The sequence below is a fragment of the Moschus berezovskii genome, chromosome 5, assembly GCF_049115385.1.
Source record: "Moschus berezovskii isolate FMDL1 chromosome 5, NW_MosBer_1.0, whole genome shotgun sequence".
NCBI classification, from domain to species: domain Eukaryota; kingdom Metazoa; phylum Chordata; class Mammalia; order Artiodactyla; family Moschidae; genus Moschus; species Moschus berezovskii.
The window spans coordinates 79,634,790-79,656,376 of record NC_142464.1 but is presented as its reverse complement, the minus strand read 5'-3'; the positions used below and the strand labels follow the sequence as shown (position 1 = coordinate 79,656,376).

The 21,587-nt window shown below is 41.0% G+C and overlaps 1 protein-coding gene across 4 annotated transcripts in view; it reads right to left on the bottom strand.

Annotated features, from left to right (window-relative positions):
* Positions 1 to 1,050: 1,050 nt before the first annotated feature.
* KIT (KIT proto-oncogene, receptor tyrosine kinase) overlaps positions 1,051 to 21,587 on the bottom strand; it is an 84,697-nt gene continuing 64,160 nt past the window's right edge. For 2 of the 4 annotated variants that reach the window (XM_055434921.2, XM_055434920.2), the window contains 14 exons: positions 17,268 to 17,382; positions 15,379 to 15,572; positions 14,075 to 14,181; positions 13,854 to 13,980; positions 13,470 to 13,574; positions 13,275 to 13,385; positions 11,782 to 11,932; positions 9,742 to 9,833; positions 9,160 to 9,287; positions 8,022 to 8,144; positions 5,018 to 5,129; positions 4,803 to 4,902; positions 4,351 to 4,456; positions 1,051 to 3,274 (listed from right to left, as the gene is read on the bottom strand). In XM_055434921.2, coding sequence (XP_055290896.2) covers positions 3,146 to 3,274; positions 4,351 to 4,456; positions 4,803 to 4,902; positions 5,018 to 5,129; positions 8,022 to 8,144; positions 9,160 to 9,287; positions 9,742 to 9,833; positions 11,782 to 11,932; positions 13,275 to 13,385; positions 13,470 to 13,574; positions 13,854 to 13,980; positions 14,075 to 14,181; positions 15,379 to 15,572; positions 17,268 to 17,382 — 1,700 coding nt within the window. In that variant the 3' untranslated portion in view covers positions 1,051 to 3,145. The remainder of the gene's footprint in view (positions 3,275 to 4,350; positions 4,457 to 4,802; positions 4,903 to 5,017; positions 5,130 to 8,021; positions 8,145 to 9,159; positions 9,288 to 9,741; positions 9,834 to 11,781; positions 11,933 to 13,274; positions 13,386 to 13,469; positions 13,575 to 13,853; positions 13,981 to 14,074; positions 14,182 to 15,378; positions 15,573 to 17,267; positions 17,383 to 21,587) is intronic. The other 2 variants (XM_055434922.2, XM_088836342.1) reach the window with 1 other exon arrangement.

Below are 21,587 nucleotides of genomic sequence, written 5' to 3'. Positions count from 1 at the left end.
CTTCATTACAGGTCACCTTTAACCCCTCTTCCCTCTCCTTTCAGGAGTTACTTCTGCAGGAGTAGATGCCATGACAGTAAAGAAAATAAAAACTGATGGTGTCTGGTGTGCTTACCTCATTTTTAATAGGATTTTGTGGTTCAGGGTGAGTATTTTAAGCTGGAATAACTCTTAGGCTCTATGCAGGGTTCACTGGTCTGGACAGCCCTCCTGAATACAAAGGATGCTCCAGTCACAAAACATACTGAATAATACAAGTCACCTCCCTCCAAGCAAATGATAGAATCTTGTCCCAGAAACAAGTGAGAATAAAGACTGAAAGGTGGAGCGCGAACATCTCAGGATGGATGTTCAAAATCTAAGCCAACAAGAATACAAACCATTTTCTCAGGATTCCTCATGCCAACCTTATGAATTACTTCACTGTTCATATTAATTTTTAGACAATCTCTTTTAGGAGGAAACAAGCTAGTTATAGCAGACTGAACCACATAAAATTGCTGCTAACCAAGATGGGTCATTTCACATGAATCAACTTAATATCATCTTAGCAATGTTTTCCATATTCACTTTTGAATTTAAATGGAGATCTTGGGTTGTAAAAATAAAATGAGAAAACACAGCACATACAAATTCTTAATAAATGTTTATCGAATCTTTAAGTATACAAATCCTAGTGATCTGATAGCCTTGCATGTATCTTACACGCACACACATGTGTGTGCTCAGTCGCAAGGTCGTGTCTGACTTTTTGTGACCCATGGACTATAGACTGCCAGGCTCCTCTGTCCATGGGATTTTTCAGGCAAGAATATTGGAGTGGGTTGCCATTTCCTTCTCCAGGGGATCTTCCTGACCCAGGGATCGAACCCAAGTCTCCTGCATCTCCTGCATTGGCAGGCGGGTTCTTTACCTATGAGCCATCTGGGAAACCTTACCTTACACATACTAGGTACAAACCATTCTAATGTCAGGGTGAATGCACTTTAACACTTTCAAGTTTAATTTCACCGACTCTGAAATAATAAAAATTCCATTTGACTTTATATTTACACTTTTATTAGAATTCTTTAGAACTGTGAACAATTGGACAACGTATCAGGAAAAAAACACATAGAACATCAACATCCTTTAAACTTGCACCGCTTACATATTTACACATAAAGTTACTGTATATATAAAAAATATTTTCAAGGACTCATGGGCTTGGGAATATTCAAAAGACATTATTGCTACATTTCAATATTTACAAAAAAAAAAGCCACAAAATAATTTCAAACATTAAGCTACTGCAAAGAAACATCAGATGTAAAAAAAAAAAAAAAAATTATAAAAATATAAACTTTCAAGAATATCCAAGACAAAACTCTCAGTGAAGTGCCCCTGAAGTACCTAGACATCTACAATTAACAACCGCTTTTCTTACTATAACCAAAGTCAATAAAAACGCAAAGGAAATTTGCAGACAAAGTGTGGCAAACAGCAAAAACGTCTTACATTAGCAACAAAATGCCCCAACCTGTTACCTTTGGAAAGGTGCGAGAGCATAGAACTCCAGTGCAAATGGTTACTTTCAGATAAATGGCCACAGTTCTCTAAATGAAAGCTAAGAGACCTAGGAGGGGAAAACCGTGAGGGCAGCATACCTGAATCTTGCGAGACAACATATAAACCTTGCCATGTACCCATGGACCTCTTATAATTGGGTAGAGGCAAAAAACAAAACAAAACCAGGTAACACTAAGAATAATATCCAGGCTACAGCCTAAAGGGTAGAATTGAAGTATGTTTCAGTAGGAGAGTAGCATTAATAAGGTAAGGAACAGCTACAGTATGTTGAGTGTAAGTAACAGAGTGCCTTAAGTGCAGGTGGATTGCAAATAAATATGGACTTAAGCACTCCTCTATGTAAGCTTTTGGTAAGCCTCTCTACACAGCAAGGTGAAGTGAAACAAAAGCTGGGCTGCTGCTGAAAGCCAGGCTACTTCTTGGGTGCTGAAGGACCCTCCTGGGCTCAAGGCAAGACTACTCCCCAAATATTTTGTCTACAAAGCATACATACACACGCACACATACACACTTATATAGATACTGGCCAGGTGTCCAGGACATGCCTGTGATGGAGGCTGAATCTAAAGTTTATTTTTGGCTACAGAAGAATCCAAACTAAGATAGCACTGGTTGTCACTCCTGCCAGAGTCATGCAATAAATCACTTTTTCAAATGGCATCAAATCCACTGAACACGATGACATTCTGAAGCTGGTCGGCTTGTTATGGACAATCTCTTAGAGCAAGTTCATCGGCTACAAAAGGAGATTTTTGTTAAGACTGTGCTTGGCAATAATTTTTTTTTTAAAGCATTGTTTCCTTCAAACTTGTTCTGGCTCATCAGTTATTCCTATATACAGCAGACTCAAGCCAGAATTGTATTCAGAAACTACACCTTGTGGGTTCCCCCCACCTCAAATATATGAATGTGTACAATTTATAGATGAGTATATACAAAATGTGGGCTGGGAGGCCGTCTCTCCAATTCAGCTACTATTAGTGAATTTTATTTAGAAACCAGGTCAGAAGCACGAAGGCTCATGCCCAGCAGTCTTTATTCAGGCCCGGAGAGCATTTTTCCATGGCCTATGTCTTACTCCCAGCATGAAATACTAGATTTCTCGAGCCCAGATATTCATAGGCTTCTGGCCTTTGAATAACATTCTATTTTCCGCATCAAGGGATAAGGTTTCAGCTTCTAGTCTTGCTCCATCATCATACCATCATGGGTGATTATGAGGACTGAAGGTGACTACTGCTATGTACTCAAAACTATCAACTACATTTTTCAGATAGAAATTGGAGAAACCTTGGGAAGGACTCAGTGTGTCTAGTCCATCCCACCCTTCCTTTCTCCAAGTCTGAAGTCTTCTCGTTAGCAGGGGCTAGTGTGCTATTAGGAACATAGGCAGCTCGATGGTAGCTGATGACAAAAATCATCAGCCACTCAAGGGTGCTTGTAAAGACAGGATTACATCAGGGTGTCCACTACCCTGGAGTAGGATTCGAGTCGAAGGAAAACAAAGGAACCATTGTGAAAACCAAAAGAGAGTGGGGTCGGGGTTGTCAGGAGACCCCTGGATGCAGACTCTGCTTCAGACATCTTCATGGACAAGCAGAGGCTGCGTGGAGGAGGCGCTGCTGCCCACAGAGTTGATGCGCACAGAATGGTCCACCGCGGGGTTCTCCCGGTGGGGGCTGCAGTTTGCTAAGTTGGAATAAATCTGAGGAAAATAAATCCACAGTCAATACGCCAGTCCCCACAAGAAACAAAGGGGCACATGTGCAGCTTAGGAACTGCAAATAACTTAGGAAGATTCTTACAGCCAGGAGGTTGATAAGACCTTACAGCCAAGAACCAAATCGCACTGACCAAGGATAAGCTTTGTTTTATCCCTCATTTTCCCATGGTCTCATTATGGAAGAAGTGATAGTCCACAATGTGCTTTTCTGCTGGGATGCATCTAGAAATGAGAATGACCTAACTTTTTTTAAAAGGTGCATAAATTTCTACAGCCGATTCCCATCTAATGGCTGATGTCAGTCACTAAGAAATTGGTGGTTCTTCCATTGAGAACCAGGCACTTGGGTGTGAAATGTTGTCTAATTTGAAATGTGCTTTGACACCCAGCAAAGCAAGCTTCAACCTGAAAGTATCAATGGTATAATCTTAAAAAAAGAGAGCTCCAAGCACAATCCAGAAGAAAAAAGCAGCTTAAAAAAAAATCTGAAGTAAGGATCACTCATTCTTCCTTAAAAGCAAAAGAAATCATGAATTTGAGTTTTTAACTCCCCGCTTCTCAAATCACTGGGTGGGATCCCTCAACTTCAAGCAACTCTTCATTCTCTACGGTTTGTGGCCATGAAAGCTATCTGCCATGTTCTGGTTATACTTACTTGAGCAGAAGGTTTATTTTACTGCAGGAAATAAGCTGTCTTTTCTATATGCCTTACCCCAACCCTCCAAAGGCTGAATGGCCTGACACGTGAGACAGAGAAGATGCAAACCCCTAAGACCAACACTTGGGATGGAGAAGGAAAAGTGGCAAATCCTTATGGAAACTTCTATGTCCACACTTCTGAGTGCCAAGCCCTCTACTCTTTCCCCTCTTCATCTCATATCCCTTGGCTCAGAGTAAAAAGAACTTGTTTCCACTGCTTCACGTTCCTACTCAATTTATAGCCTAAGTGAAGCAGAGAAAGGGTGGGTAGCTTAGTCCTCACCCCCAGAACCTGAGAAGGAGGACATGCTTTAGACCCAAGAGAATGGAGGTCCTATGCCTGGCTAGAGTATACTCACATGATTGGTGCTCTCTGAGATCTGCTTCTCAATCAGCTGCACAATCTGCTTAAATGTTGGCCTTTTCAAGGGATCAGCATCCCAGCAGGTCTTCATGATGTCATACCTGCAAGACCAGGGCCAATTATCATTCCTCAATGCCCTTAACTGATCAGCAGGTATATGCCATTCAACAATTTCAAACATAATTCCAGAGCTACACAATTGGACATTCTGAATGACACGGTATAAAATAAAACTGTGTGTACTGACACTCTGCCAAAACTTTATTTGGTAGCAAGTTTTATGAAACTCAGCGACAGAAATAACATTTGCCCCGGATGTCATAACAAGGAACCAAGTGACATTTCAAGCTATGCTTAGTGAAAACCCTCAACATACGGGTTTCTGTCTTTAAAAAAGGAAAACAAAAGAGGAAACGTTATCTGAAGGAAGGACATCTGGGCCCTTACATTTCCGCAGGTGCATGCTCCGGGCTGAGCATTCGGAAACCTTCCTTGATCATCTTGTAGAACTTAGAATCGACTGGCATTCCAGGGTAGGGGCTGCTTCCTGAGGCGCAAACAGTTTGCAAATTAGCATGACAATAAGCAGGGAGAGCACTGGTGGCACCTTAAAGAAGATGCTCTGAGTGTGATTAAGGTGCCTTTGGCAAGGCTCACTTTACCTAAAGAGAACAGCTCCCACAGAAAAATCCCATAGGACCAGACATCACTTTCAAACGTGTACACACAGTTGAAAATACTCTCTGGTGCCATCCACTTCACTGGGAGTCGAGCCTGCAATGGAAGCACAGAAGATCCAACAATGTTAATCACAAAGCTAAAAAAAAAAAAAAAAATCAAAAACTGAATAGAAAATATTCCTATAGAGAGGTGGGGTGAGAACTTCATGGGCATCTCACAAAGACCTTCTACCCATATGACCTCAGAGGGCCATGATTGTCTCTGAGAATTATGTTATGCGTGGTTTTTTTAGTTTGGGGTGTTTTTTCTTTTGTGGGGTAGAGTGGGGTATGTGTGCCAAACAGTGGGCAGGACCTCAGTGCCCTGACCAGGGACTGAACCCAGGCCTTGTCAGTGAAAGCCCAGAATCCTAACCATGGGACTGGCAGGGAACTCTTGTGAATTAGGGTTTTTTACTTTTTTTCTGACTACCTCTGAAATAAGTAGATCACCAGTACAGCTGAGCCCTGAACAATGAGGGTCTGAACTGCGTGGTCCACTTATACAAGAATATTTTTCAATAACAAATGTTGTATGATCCATGCTTGGTCGAATCCAAGGACGTGGAGGAACCATGGATATCGCGTTCTGGCTTTCACTTATACGGAGATTCACCCCTGCCTTGTGCAATGGGCAACTGTATACTAGCTTCTGGAGTGGGTTGCCATTTCCTTCTCCAGGGGATGTTCCCACCCCAGGGATCGAACCTTGGTCTCCTGTACTGCAGGCAGATTCTTTACCGTCTGAGCCACCAGGGAAGCCCCAATACTATCTTCAAGATGGGGGTCAATGAGTCTGTACAGCCTGGTGGCTGGGAGCGCAGACGTCAGAGACAGATACTTGGGTTCTAACCTGGGCTCCACCACTGGCCTTGTGTAACACAGAGGTTAGTTACCAAAGAAGGTTAGTTACCCTTATCCCTTAATAGAAACGTGGCCTCCCAGGGTAAGGACTACATTGCCCAGCTCCTTCATAGCTGTGTGCAGCCATGTGGCTCGGTTTTGGCCACTAAGTATTGTATGACAGGTTTTGGAAAACTTCCTTAATATGAAATTGGCATGTGTCCTGTGGCCTTTTCCTTCTTGTCTCTTCCTCCATTGTCTTGCCTTCTGGATATGTTGGCTGGCTTTCTTGAGGTCATCTTGGACCATGAAGCTAAGGCCCCACCAGGGATGGTATAAAATGGAAAGGTTGAGGAATTTGCTCCCTGGTATAGAACCTCCATACGAGGCCTGGCCTGCAACTCCTATACTTATTTTACTTTCCTTTTAGGTGTTCTGTCAAATACAGCCACAATTATCCCTTACTAACACACTGGGAACATCACATACATCTGTAGTTGAAGCCTCAGGGTATTCTTCTACAAAGCAAAAATCATATCTCAAATTCTATGAGTTGTCTTGTGGGTTAAATGAGATGATGTGGGTACCAGTGCTTAGTTCGGTATGGCTGATTCACTAGGATCTGAAAAATTGCCCTGTACAAGCAACCACTCAATAAGACAGTAGTGGCTTATGCTGACTGTGACTACTCCAAGATGGTAAGTGGCAGATTCAGAGTTGAAATTCAACAGTTGAACTTCACATCCTGAACTCCTTCCGCTAACATCCAGCCAAACTTTCTGTGACTATGCCTCTTAGAGACATTTCTGGATTCTTGGATCTTAATTTACCACAGAAAGCTAAATCAACCCTTCCCATAATCCATTTAGGACCCAAAACTGGGAAGACAATTTTTTTCTGGTTTTAACGTTATTTTAGTCAGTAGGAAAAAAATAAAAATGCCTTCCAGTATCCCCTCCCAGATTTTGTGCTAAAGTTCTTATTGGGGCTCTTAACCTGAGATCTATTAATAAAAGGTGTCCTGAAATCAGAGGTGCTGGGGTCATCTTTACCAAATACTACACACCGACTAAATGATAGAACCCGGTTTGAACTCAGCAAGACTGGGCCGGAAACCATTAGCCTTAAGGCCTGGATAGAGAACCACCTTTCATTCTTCCTTCCAGTAGAGCACCAGGATGGTGGGGACTTGGTGCTATTAACACTCCTAGCCTCAGCGAGTTATTATTATAGAAACGCATGCTGTCATCAGAAAGTAAACCCAGCAACATTTCTACAAAAACCAAGTCTAGTACAGCCCACCCACAGAGACGCCTTAGTGATGGAGAAGGAAATATTACATTATGTGTAGGCACACAAATAGCTACCTCTAGGAATAGCTCTGGACTGGAGATACGGGCCTGGGAAAATAGATGGAGAAAAATATATGTTCAGGACTACTGGCTTCCCATACTAATGGGATATTGCTCTGGAAATCATAGGCTCTGGTTTCAGCCTCTACTGATCCGTGTCATATTTGTCAGACAAATATCACTAAAATACACTGTGCTTTTAGTTCCAACTTTTAAAATGTGAAGACACTGCATTCTAATACCAAGGGGTTGCCCTGATGATACAATGAAAACTGGCAATGAAATAAAGCACTTTGAAATAAAATCACTATATTCCATAAGCCAATAATTCCTTATGAACGTCTTTAATAAGCTCTCTTGATTATAAGATCCAACATTCTATTTACCTAATTCTGAACATTATCTTAGATTTTAATCTTTTTCACACAGCCTGTCAATCTCAAAATAAAATTCTCCTGCTGTGACCTTCAGGTCCACATTTGTTTCACTTGAACAAAGTCGAGTTCATTGCTATTCTCAAGCTATAATGAAAATTAAGGCTATTTCTGTTTCCTTCACATGCCCCATAATTACACAATTAGAATTAGGAATTCTATTATTGGAATTTTGCTAAAGTATACTTAATTTGACTGCTAAAATGCATGATATCATAAAGGTAGGATTCGCATTATGAAAATCATAAAAAGACAGTATTTTTTAAAAACTAAAACAAAAATTTTTCACTGGACTGTCAAGAGAGAGTGGATACTCACGTTTCCTTTGACCACATAATTAGAATCATTCTTGATGTCTCTGGCTAGACCAAAATCACAAATCTTTGTGATTCGACCGTGAGTAAGGAGGATATTTCTGGCTGCCAAGTCTCTATGAATACACTGTTAGGAGAGTAGGAGACAAAGAAAACCATTTAAATTTATTTTAAACTTTTTAAAGAGTGAAAGCTATATTTAATGCTAGAATGCTGCTTATGTTATATAGCGCCAATAGTTTTGCTTTACATTTAAACTATTCGGCGCACCAAAAATAAATATCTAGATTACGCTTTGAATGATGCTCAAATTTGTATTTTACATTGTTTGGACTTTAATTACTATAATTGCTTTCAAAACCAACTTGAATAAATGTTTTTTTCCCTCTTAGGACTGCTTTCATTTTACATGCTTCTCTTTGAATATGTCCTTTTAAAAAGAGTTTCTCAAATGTCTACAACTTGAATTGAACCCCTCCAAAGGACAAAGGGAAGAGGCTCTTTATTTCAGCCATCCTATATCCTTTTTTAGTTTGGTAACTGTTTGGAAATGTCACCAATGACACTTAAGGGTAGGATCTGTAACCTCATCCTATTCTGTTAGCCTGGTTTCCTAAGAAATTCCTCTCACCCTTCTAGAGACCATGTTTCTTGCTTTGGTTCCTTCATTCTCTTCCTACCCTCAACCTTCTGATCAAATGTTTATTATTCTCTCTCGACTCCTTACTTCCCCAGCACTTGGTAAACCATACATGCAATATTTGAGGTCTAACTTCAAAAAGACTCAAGTATATGCTACATCAAGCACAGCAACTACAAGAGACACCCTTTCCTTTGGCTGATAATAACTATCTCTTTATTTTCTAAGAGCAGCTCCTACATCCTAAAAGCCAAATTCTAAATGAATTCATTGCATATAAAAAATATATTCATAGAAAGCTCATTTAGACAGGCTTGCACTTTAAAACTTATGAGAACAGGAATTTCAAAGAGACAGCAGTTGGAACATGAAGAAACTACATTTCCTCTGCTTTTGGTTACCACACTTCAAGCGACAATCTGCATTCTAACTATGGCTCTAAATACTCCTTGGGGACGGTGGGGGCAGGGACAGGACCCTTCTGAGAATCACCCCCACTTACATTCTTTGAGGCAAGGAACGCCATGCCCTTTGCCACCTGGTAAGAAAAGCTCAGCAAGTCCTCCAGGTCCAGGGCCAGCTCGTCATCTTCCATGATAGCAGGAGTCACGTCTCTTTCTATGTATGAACCTGTTAGGAGAAGAAGGATTTTCTTAGCAATTAAAATCTTAAAGACAAGGAGAGTAAAAGACAGTGACAACAACGCCAAGGGCTGGTTATCAGGGAACTGATGTGAACTTGCAGGCAAATCCTCTCCCCAGTGTTAAGGACAGGAAGGTGCTGAACACAAAGTTAATACTCCCAATCCTGGGCTAAGTTACAAAATCTTTAAAGAAGAAAAATGCTGGGTGAACACAAAAGTCACATTTTTTATATGTATCTGATGTATTTTGATATTCATATGTTATCATATATGCAACAAGATGCTCAGATACAATAACACGGGCTCTGACTCCAAATATCCGCTTACCCTGATCCTATTGTAAAGAAGAACCGGTTACTACTAGCAATGGTGTTAGATTCCACGGTGGTGTGAGAAACTCTGAGTCAATGAGGATGTTCTTATTGTTTGACAGGTACCCACCTATTCTTGCAGATCTCCTCTTGTCTGCCTTGGTTGGTACAACATAAGAAACTCCAGGTTTCATGTCCATGTACTCATTAGTACTATCATTGCTGGGAGAAATGAAACATCCATCAAATCATGAGTAAATAAAATGGGAGATGGGGGAGAATGTGGGAGGCAGGCTATCTCTCCACTCCCTTTTTTACATAAGAGGCTGATTTATTTAAAGAAAGTATTGCCAAGTTTGAATGAAGAAAATCTTGTTCAGTAAGATACGAGTTATTTAATATTCAACATTCGGGTCCAATCCCTAGAAATTAGATGGCCTTTTTTTGTATTCAACTGTAGAGGGGACTCTGGTTAGAAATGTCCTCTCTCTCGACACCAGGGATTTAATGAGAAACAGAACCAAAACCATTATTCCACATCACTTCAAACTCTCTAAATTAGCCTCAAGAGAGATAAGATGAAAGAGACAAGAAAGAGACAAAGAACCAGAGCTCCTGAGATGTGTTATTAGTGGGGGAAGACAGGGATCGTTAACATATAGCGACTGATGGAAGATGGTTTAAAAAAACCAAGTTTGGTTCAGATAAACACCAATAATTTGGATGATTTTCTGAACCATCTGGACCTCTTGAATCTGTAACATTTGGCTGGAGAGTCTTCAAGATTTCTAGTACTTCCTGCTTCTGATTAGCATAGAAACACCATGACAACAATCTCCTTCAGAGCGTGCTGGTGGTTCCAATCCCATATGGGATCCCAAAGCACAAAAAACACTACATAGGATTAAACTATTTAGGCCATTATTTCAGAAAATCAAAAAATATATATGGGGCCAAGGTTTTAGAAATAAAGCAAAGTGGTTCATTTATTCATATAAAGAGCATATGTGCTAGAGAAACAACCAAAGGTGGTTTGGTTTATATTGTATTTTACTGCCACTTGACACCACTCAAAGTTTACAGGACTGAAAAAAAATAAAAAGCTTCACCTAGGGTTTAAAACTTCAGCCAGAGGTACAGAAAAACACTTTAAGAGGTAATCGCCCATCAACCATATTTACCGAGGTCGCCTTGAGGGCCTGCGGTTACGTTCAGGAGACAAAGTCTTGCCTTCTCAAAATGTAGGGGATATGGTAAATAAAAAGGAAACAGGAAACCCATCACACAACCGCAGAGATAAAATGTATAGGGAATTAGGCATGATGACTGTGATTCTGTCGGGCTGCATAAATCTAGAAAATCTTAAATGGTGGACCTTAACAAACACTTGGAAAGAAAAGGCAGAACATGGCAGAGAATTCTATTCTGATTGTAAACTACACCAATTCTTCTTAAAGGAACTTGAAACTCTTGACATATTCAAATTCAGAAAGGTATCAAGGATAAAAGAGATGAAAATAAGGTGCAGAAATTTTAAAAATGTGCTCCAGTAGTTGTGCCTCTTGATAACCTAAGTTAAGGAAAGAGGGCAAGGAATACAGAAATAATGCAGAGGTAGATGGTGAGAAACCTTGGTGCAGAGAGCTGTTTGGAGCTCTCTGCTGTTCTGTTAAAGATTTTAAAGGAATTCACTGTGACAATTTGGCAGCCTTTCCCATGTTCCCTATAAACAATGTCTCACTGTAAAGATGCATATAGGACCCTATTAGACAGTATAAAGAAAATGACACACAAGAAAAGAACCACAGTAAGAGAAACAGGTACAGAAATTATACAGGACCCTGGCTCAACAGTATAGAGAATGACACACAGGAGAGAACCATTCTAAGAGAAACAGGTACAGAATTCATTCAACTAAAGAGAACTAAAGTTCAGAAAAACACTAAAGATACATTTTTAAAAATCAACAAAAATTTAAGTTCAAGACTATTTGAATCTCTAAAAACAGTTTGAACTTTCTAAACCGTTAATCACATTTAAATGATTTAATAATTCTGATTTTGCACCTCAAAGTACCTCAGCTCACTTTTTTAAAGAATCAGCCTTGATTGCAAACCCTTATGACCCCACGAACTGCCTGTCAACAGCTATTTATGTAAATCAGTCTTACCAGGAAGACTCCTTTGAATGAAGAAGGTTCTTATAAAGCGCCACTTCGGCGTGATCTTCCTGCTTTGAGCAAATAAATGAATCACGTTTTCTTCTCAAAAAATTCAGAAGATCACCATAGCAACAATATTCTGTAATGACCAGGGTGGGCCCTATAAGCATTTAAGAGAAAGTTAGAGGGAGGTGAGATACACAGATCATCCAGTCTTCCATAAAAATACTCAAGGGCGATCACAGCCATTCACATTCAGGGTCAATGCTAAAGCCTACCAAGTACGAGTACAATCCTATCTGTGAACATTGCTTAGCAGAACGCGGGATTCTGTGGAGTAAAACTAAACAACCTTTTTGTAACCTGAATTTCTGCCTGATTAGGGGTCAGGCGTGACTGCTGGTTTTAGACAGGAGTTACAGCTTTCATCATTAGTTATCAAGCTTCCTACATGAGTCCGCCGATTCACTTCTGCTTACAGAGAGGGCTTCACGCCTTTTGTCATGTCATTATGGAAATGATGATGAGCATAAGCACAAGCATAACAGTAAAACCAACCACTGGAACCGCCAGCTGAGACTGGAAAGTGGGGAGAAACCCTGAAAAGGAGGGCCATCACGTGTGTTCGGGGCCCTATCCGTTGAACTTCTGTTTTCTTTCCCTGTTGTAAAAGCCTAAAAAACCATAGCTCTGAAGTTATTTAACAGACAACTAATTAACTCAGGCAAAAATCTCTCATGAACAATTCATGATGTCGGTGAAGCAACATTTATGGGGACTGTTTTAAGAAATTTTTAAGAAAGCTGTCAACTTGACCGTGGATCTCTCCAGATCTTGAGGAATGGCTCATTTTAACACATCTTTGTTCCTTTAGACCAAAATGTTTTCTGGAAACATCGTAGAAAGCCTTGGTGGGAGGACTAATGAATGCTTCAAAACTGGAAATTTCTTTTTTTATCCAAGTGAAGTCGTTGCTCGTTTGGTGTAGATTTGAGGGCTGGTAGGCTTGGAGGCCTATTTTTAATGATAGCATGCACGTGAACATTAACTCTTTAGTGGCTAAAAAGTTACCCAGCCTATATAAAAGCTCTCAAGATAAAAGAAAAGCTTTCTGCAGGAGATGAGACATTCTCGAGATATTCAAGAGGTCAATGTCGGTGTATCATACATGACAGTAACTAGGTATGTCCTGGGTGTTCCACCCCATGATGAGAAACACAAAATATAATTCTTAAGAACAAGACACATGAGCCTGGGTCTCCCGCATTGCAGGCAGATTCTTTATCGTCTGAGCTACCAGAGAAGCCCCGTATATTCTTATATACATTAAAATATACATTCTTAACATTCAGTGGGGTCGCGGGGAATCCAGCAAGAGGTTAACCACTTGGGTCAAAATCCTGCAAGGAGCTTATAATCAAGCATTGTCAAAAATCACATCAAAATCTCCCACATTTTGATAATTTGACCAATTACAAGAGGCAGGTTGGCCATGACCTTACCTCCAATGGTGCACGCTCCCAGAAGATTCACAATATTCATATGATTACCGAGGTAACTCAAGACTTTGAGCTCAGACATTAGGGCTTCTCGTTCTGTTAAATGGGCGCTTGCTAAAATTAAAAACATCTTATTTTAGCAAAAAGCAAATCTGGGACACTGACGGTGAGCACCCATAACAGCCTGCAGGAACTTACGTTTGAGCATCTTGACAGCAACAGTCATGGCTGCATCCGATTTAATTAAGCCATAAGCGGTAGCCTCAACGACTTTCCCGAAGGCACCAGCACCCAAGGTTTTCCCTGTAGGAAGGAAGACAAGGGAGTAAGTAGTGGTGGTGGAATTGCAGAAACATTTGTGTCATTTCAAAACCAATAAAGGAATTAGGGACAAATGTGTCAAGATACATTTGTGTATCCCTAAAGTGTACTTGATGCCAAATCTACCAAAGGCAGTGAAATCGCAGAAAAAACCCTTATTGTTTCACGTGAAATAAAACAAAGAAAGCTATTGGGATTCTCTAAAGGCACTGCTACGTGAAAACAAAAAGGTGTCATGGAAAACCCCTGTAGCATACTGACCAAAACTCAGCCTGTTCCTGGGAAACTCCCATTTGTGATCATAAGGAAGTTGTGTTGGGTCTATGTAAACATAATTGTTTCCATTTATCTCCTCGACAACCTTCCACTGTACTTCATACATGGGTTTCTGGTGTAGGGAGAAAGGGAAAGAGGAGTCATCTTTTAATGGTTAATGGTTCTGCCATTACAGCATTTGAGGAAGAGAACAAATAAATGGTTACCTGCAAATATTTGTACGTAAGAATCATCACGAAGATACACATTAAACCAGCTGCGATCACAAAACCAATCAGCAATGGCGTGAACAGGGTGTGAGCATGGATTTGTTCTAAAATCAAAGAGAGATGAGGAATCACAACCTATTAGCTGGGTCGGGTCTTCACACAACACCTCTCACCTCCAACTCACCCACCTCCCGCACTACCGCCCATCACAGCAGGAGTCAAACCAGGTGCATCTGAGCTCCCTGCCTCGGCTATTATCTTACTCTAGGAATCTTTTAATATAAGCACTTTTAACCAGAAAGCTGTGGGAAAGAAGTTGAGATTTCCACAGCTCAAGAATAATGTTAGGCAGATTTTCAGTAAAAAGTGACATCTGAGTGAACTGTGCACTTCAAATTCCTGCTGTGAACTTTAAGATGTTTCCTTTATGAATGTTTTATTACTATGTTCTTTATGCTTTCCTGTATTTCCCAAATTTTCTACATGGAGCATTGAGTGTCTTTCACAACTGAGAAAAACATTTTTTAAAGTGTTCTTTTCATTGCCCTGCCTGGAAAAAAAAAATCCATGATGAAGAACAATATAAGACTCTTCCCGTCATCACTCAAATTCTGAACAAATACCACTTTCTGGCACTCGTCTTTGCTAACTGAAGAAAACAAAAACAGAACCCTACGAATGTATGCACCCAGTTCTTTCGTCTTCCAACTTCATACCAATTCATCAATTTGTCTACAGGATCATTTACCTTATGTTGGGAGAGCTAGTCATTCATGAATCAGATTTTAAAGATGTTAAAAGAAAATAGCTCATTAACATGATTTCACAAAAGGTAACATTAACTTTCTAACATGGTATCTGGTGATGTGTTAAAATAACTGATTTTAAGTAACAATTTAAATAATTTTTAATTGAATTTAAATTTTTTAATTGTCCTAATTCCATTTCTGTTTGGGTATAAGGTAAATCTACTTCCCCTATTTTATTTCTTTACCCTTTTCTAATAGAAAGAGTTGGAAATACACGATCAATTTTATATATACACACACATGCACATGCATACATACATACATATGCACACACGCATAAAATGCATAGAACACATAAAGGGCATGGTTACTGCACACACTTTATTAACAAACTAGCACAGAATGAAACTTAGTACGTTTGATGACAATCACATGCGCAATGTAGATATTACCGGAAATGACATGCCAGTGATGGAATGGACTTAGAAGTCATGATCGACATGGCAGGCAGAGTCTAAATATCCCCTTAAATTGGATTAAAAAGAAATATACCTTTGCTGTTACCTTTAAATGCAAAGTTAAAAGAGGCAGAACTCTTGCCCACATCGTTGTAGGCCCTGCATTCCACTGTCCCATTGTGCTTGAACGTGCTGTCATCAATGGTGCTATAAACCACTAGTTTTCCAAATGGTGAGACAGATGAGTTTTGGATCTGTACATCCACTGGCCCGACGGGAACAGAACACCTAGGTGGGAGAAACAGCAGCCCAGACTTACTCTCAGAGAAAATCAATTGATCGCATTGGATACGGCATACTTTTAAAACCAAGTCAGAGATCCATAATCAGATATTCCCTTTTACAAGTGGAAGCGTGATGACAAATGAACGTGTCTGTGGCACCGAGCAAGAAAAGCACTTGGAAGAGGAGAAAGAGAAGAGGTTTTGAGGTGAGACGTGGGTTTGAAATCCGGACTCAAACACCTACGCTGATGACTTGTGAGTAGTACTTAAAAGTCTCTAAGACTTAGTTCCTACAGCTGTAAAATTGGGGTAGTAATACCTATCTTGCAGGGTGACTGAAAGGATTAGAGATGAATTCAGTAAGACGGCTGGCTCCCATCCCTGCACACAGCAGCCATTTATAAATAAAGTCATTGTGAACAGATGCATGCAGGGTTGAACAGGAAGACGGTGGAGGAGGAAAGCAATCAAGTCTATAAGGATGAAGATAGGGCCACCCCCACACCCCGGAAGTGAGGATGCTCTGGCTCGAAGTGCCATGGAGGGAGATGGAGACAGTGCCTGCTGGGCTGAATGGACTCCAGGTGGGAAAGACTATCAGGAACCGGACTCAGATGACTCTATTTTAAGTTATCCCCCCCACCACGTGCCTAGCAATTCTGTTCCCATACCTGGCTTTGCTTTCTTCCTTAGCTCATAACACCTGCATATGGTAGTTATCAGTCTTCTATCTATCTCCACTCACGAGACTATAAACTCACTAATGGGACTCAGGTGTGCTTTGTTCACTAGCCCCACGTCCAGCATACAGCTGGCATTCCATAAACATTTTCTCAGCGAATGTCTACAACTACTAGGGCCGTGTCCCCTGTGGGCAAACTTTCCAGGGGTCTTGAACCTCCCTACTTCTCCCCCAAAGAAAACACTCAACTAAAACCCAGCTGAGAACGAGAGTCTTAAGTAACCTCTCCAACCTGCTGTTTATTTTTTCAAAAAAAGAGCTATTCTGTAAAAAATGAAATTTCTATTATTATTGTGACTACTCAATTGTGATGTTACACTGGGCTTTAAAGCCTGAGCGTAAAATAGCATTTGATGGATTAAAAACAGTGAAGCTGACCCCATTTTCATCTTCAGGTAATGCGAAAGGACAATTGAAGGCTTAAGTGTGGATTGTGAAAGAGAGGAAGTACAATTCCAGATGAGCTCTGCTCAGGGGCTGGGCACCTCATCAAGAAAACCTTTTTAAAACATGTAGCTCCCCAGCGCCATGTGTATGGTAATTGTGCGATCATTACTTTTTTGGTAACTTGGCAATTAACTTCTGAGGTAATTTTTTTCATGATAACTACAGTCACATTTCCCACACATATTACCTCCTGTGTATATATTGGAAATCTAATTACTCTGTCCTGGGAAATTGCTTTATCTACCTGCAGGCTGGAAATTGCATGATAAATCCAAAAGATAACCACCAAAATAAAGACGTTGTTCAGTAATCATGTTTCAGCAAACAAAATTAATGTCTACCAAGAAAAATATAGCAATTATGGTCTCTAAAAAGCCACATGGATAGAAAAAAATTAATCAAAACAAAGTTTAAAAATAATAATAATACTTTGAAGACATATTTGAAATTCAACTGAATTGCAGTCTTTTCTCGATGAGTGTTAAGTGGTATCCAAAATAATCATCTCACCTCTGCTCGGTTCCTGGACAAAAGTACCAATCGATGGTTGGCTCCGGGAACCCTGCGGCCACGCACTGTAGCATGCCATTCACCAGCCTGTCATGCGTCAGGATTTCTGGTTTTGCTGCAGGAAGAGAGAAGCAGCCATATGTCAGACTGCTGGAAAACCTCACCAAGGCTCCCTCCACAATTTCTGAATTTTTAAAAACTTTCTCAAGGCTTAAGGGGACCCTGAGGGAACATGATGCTCAAAGGTGAGAATGTAAACCAGTGAATGGAAGCTATAGGGAGGTGGATGTGAAGGTCTGACCAAGAAAAAGGCTTTCCCGGTTAGAGCTTCCCAGCCCCCGTGTGGACTGTTCATCCTGTGGATGTGGAGGTCTCTGAGCTCTCCCTGCCTCAGGGATGACTGAGGTTGCAGAACCACCTGGCAAGGTTTCTGTTCCCAGGGAGGGGGAACCTGAAAGATGGGTTCTAATCAGGATTCTAAGGTTCCCAACTGTCTAACAGGTGAAAATGCTGAAGCTCCAATACTCTTGGCCACCTGATGCAAAAAGCTGACTCATTCGAATATACCCTGCTGCTGGGAAAGATTGAGGCCAGGAGGAGAAGAGGGTGGCAGAGGATACGATGAATGGATGGCATCACCAACTCAACGAACATGAACTTGGGCAAACCCCGGGAGATAGTGAGGGGCAGGGAAGCCTGGTGTGCTGCAGTCCATGAGGTTGCAAAGAGTCAGACGTGACTTAACAACAACACTGTCTATTAAAGTATTCCTGCCATCAGAATCTCAAATGACTCAAAGTCTCATTGGAATTTCAAGTTATTGCAGGAACTAGAAGAAATTAGGAGTTACGGGAAAAGAGAAGATCCCCCCCTTGGAAATTCCCCCCCTCCTTTTTTTGATGGGGGAGTGGAAGGGATGGTGCAGACAAGGAGCTGAATCACCCCTTTAAAGAGAAGCCAAAACATCAGAGTAAAACACAATATGGGCTTTTAACTCCAAACTTGTATTTCAAATGCAAAATAGGAATAGAAAATTAGAAGAGAGTTTTACTTATACATATGTCTAAACCTGAGTATAATCACTGAAAAAGTAAACTGTATCAGCAGGAATGCTCTAATTTGACATTTCTGTGTAACTAGAATAATCAACTAATATTCAATCAAAGGTAGCTGCAAATTCTTGAGATTAGTGAACGGAAAAAGAACTTACATTCAGCTGTTCTACTGGTAATACACTTGAAGGATTCGAACCCTCTGAGAATGAGTAAGCTACACTGGAAGCATCCGACGGCAGGGACGGTGATGAGCTCATCCCGTATCACTGGTACAGCATCGCGGGTGCCAACCCCAAGCCTGTGCACAGAGCTACGGGCGGCCATGAGTATGGCAGACAGAACTGTACCCAAGCTCTGGCTCTTGGTGGATCTCTGCTCTCCACCAACTCTCCGGGTATCCAATGGGAATAACAACAGTAACAACAGGAACTCTTCATAGTGATGTTGTGACAATGAAATGAAATGATTCTTGACAAAGAATCAAGAATGATTCACAGAAATCAAACAGTAAAAGCGTTAATTAATGGGACTTTCCTGGTGTTTCAGTGACTAAGACTCCATGTCCCAGTGCAGGGGGCCTGGGTTCGATCCTTGGTCAAGGAACTAGATCCCACATGCCTTGACTAAGACCCAGAACAGCCAGTAAATAAAATTTTAAAATACAGGGAGGCCTGGCGTGCTGTGATTCATGGGGTCGCAAAGAGCTGGACACGACTGAGCGACTGAACTGAACTGAATTACTGATTTATTACTCATTTATTATTTTTTCTCCTTAGAGTACGCACCCTCCTAGGTTAATCAAGTTTGGTGCCAATTAAGTTAACTTTATTGGTCATTCTAAATATTCTCTTCAATATCTAAAGATATTAGATTTTGAAGAGAAACTGCTTAAGACAGCATGATAACATGTATGTGTTTTAACCTGAAGAACTGGGAATCTGACATTGATTACATTGCAACTGGTAGGAAAAATAAATATATTTGGTCAGAGGAAAAGGCCAACAGGTCAGAAACTAATTTCTTCGAAGGAAGGTAATGTTGATACATGACATCTTTGTAGAACAACCTCTCAGCACCTCACCTCCTTGCAGGCAAAATGGCTTGGCAGGGATCAAAGTGTCTGCATGCATGGCACACCCACCTGTCATTCAACCTGGCCCTGCTGATGGGCAGGCCATTTGGCTAATACACACAAAAGAGCAACACTCCAAAAGCAATCTCAAGGTAGGGGCATCCTTGAAGAGTTTGGATCCAATGCCAGCTTTCACAAATAGAGCAAGAAGACAAGCCATCGTCTTGCAAAAGCATCCATCTGGCAAGTTTCATTTAATTATCATGGGCAACTGTGTGACCAGGCTGAAAAGTAGGACATAACACAGAAAATAGTGGAACTTTAGGAGAACGCTATTTGCTGAAGACGGCAGGCGCCATACGGCAGGTCTCTCTGGACTCAATTCAAGTGTCATCTCCTTTTCCTAGCCATCCTCAACTCTCCAAAGCCAAGTTGGTTGGTCTTGCTTCCCGACTCCCGAAGCACTTTAGAGCACCTGACGCACTTCTATAATATCCCGGTCTGCCTCCATCCGACTGTTCTCAAGGGCAAGGACCATGTCTTACGGATTGTACCTCTGACTCCTAGCAGAGTCTGACCTATGGCAGACACACAGTGAGAGCTGTTAATTATTAAGCCCTCCCAAGGAAACAAGTCCTTCAAATTCCAAAGGAATTCAATTAGTGTCACAAGAAGGGACCTGGAATAACAGCTTATGGTGACTTTCTTGTTACACCATTTTTGCAATAGTGGGCCACAAGATAAGAATTCCGTACATACACCTGGCCATGTGGATTTTTTCTTCCATACTGAGATTAACGATGAGAGGAGAAGGTCCACACGCAGACAGCAAAGATAACTGGATAGAATCCAACTGGACAGAATTCAAATGGGAATCAAGTCCTCATAACAACCTTCCTCTTGTCATTCATTGTTCCTAATTCTGCATGCTGGATTTTTAGTGAAATTAACTATTACTCAGTAGGAAAAAAAAGAGGGTGCTGAACGGATGCACTATGTTTACAGTTCTTATATCTGGGTAGTAGAGTTATCTGTTTCATTCTTTTGACTTATTTTCTAATTTTTTTTTTTTACAACGAACACAGCTAATAATAAACCTATAAAACATTTTCAATTTAAAAAATTGGAACAGCTGAAAATTACATAATCAATTACATTTAGCTTTGGTTACAAGTGCCCTAAGATCCAAGCCTTCCAGCATGACACCTGGTAGCAGTTATACAATGGCCAGGGCTGGCAAACAGTGTGGTCCGGCTGGCCTACTTGTTCCTGTGTGCAGGTTAATCAGGCACATTTTTAAGCTACTATCCCAACTGTAACCTGAGGCAAGCCAAGCAGCTTTTGTCCTGTTGGCCCATAGGCTGGCCAACCAAGCTCAGAGGGCCCCTCAAACTTCAAGGTGCATTTGAAGCACAGAGAGATGAGGTTAAAAAGCACATTCCTGGCCCACCTCACCTCCCCCAAGATTAAGTAATTTGAGACTCTGACCCAGAATGGGATTATTTTAGAAAATATTCAAGGGACCCCAGCAGGGCCAGGACAAGGATGTGGCAAAAAAAACACCTAAGGTGAAAAATTTAAGAAGGCTCTCATCATCCAGGTCCTGCAAATTCAGGTGGACACCAAGAGTGAGCACCTCCTTAAATTCTGCACCCTAGCCACTCCAGTGTTCTTGCCTGGAGAATCCCAGGGACGGGGCAGCCTGATGGGCTTCCGTCTATGGGGTCACACAGAGTCGGACACGACTGAAGTGACTTAGCAGCAGCAGCAGCAGGCATCTCTCTTGCCTCATCATAATTCCAGCCCTGTCCCTAATGCTGGTGACAAGAGACTTCATTCTGAAAGGGCTAAATTACACGAGTACAGCTTGGGCAATACATGGCAAGTTGCACATGGAACATGTTTAATGCATAAAGAATGAGCTAGGTATAATTCTGATTCCTAAAAACGAAAATCTGGGCTCATCTGCATTTTGTAAGTGCCTCAACGCACCATCTAAGTCATTAAATATACATTTTGCTTTTAAAGATACATAACTCCCCGCAATTCGCCAGGTTAAATCTAAGCTGTGTTTTCTTAGATATTCTGCAATCAGCAGTATACCAAATGACACATTCCCTAAATCCTCCCAAGTTGGAGGTTTAGATAAGCCTAAGAGGTGTATAAGTTATGTATTTCCTGTAGAGATAAAAA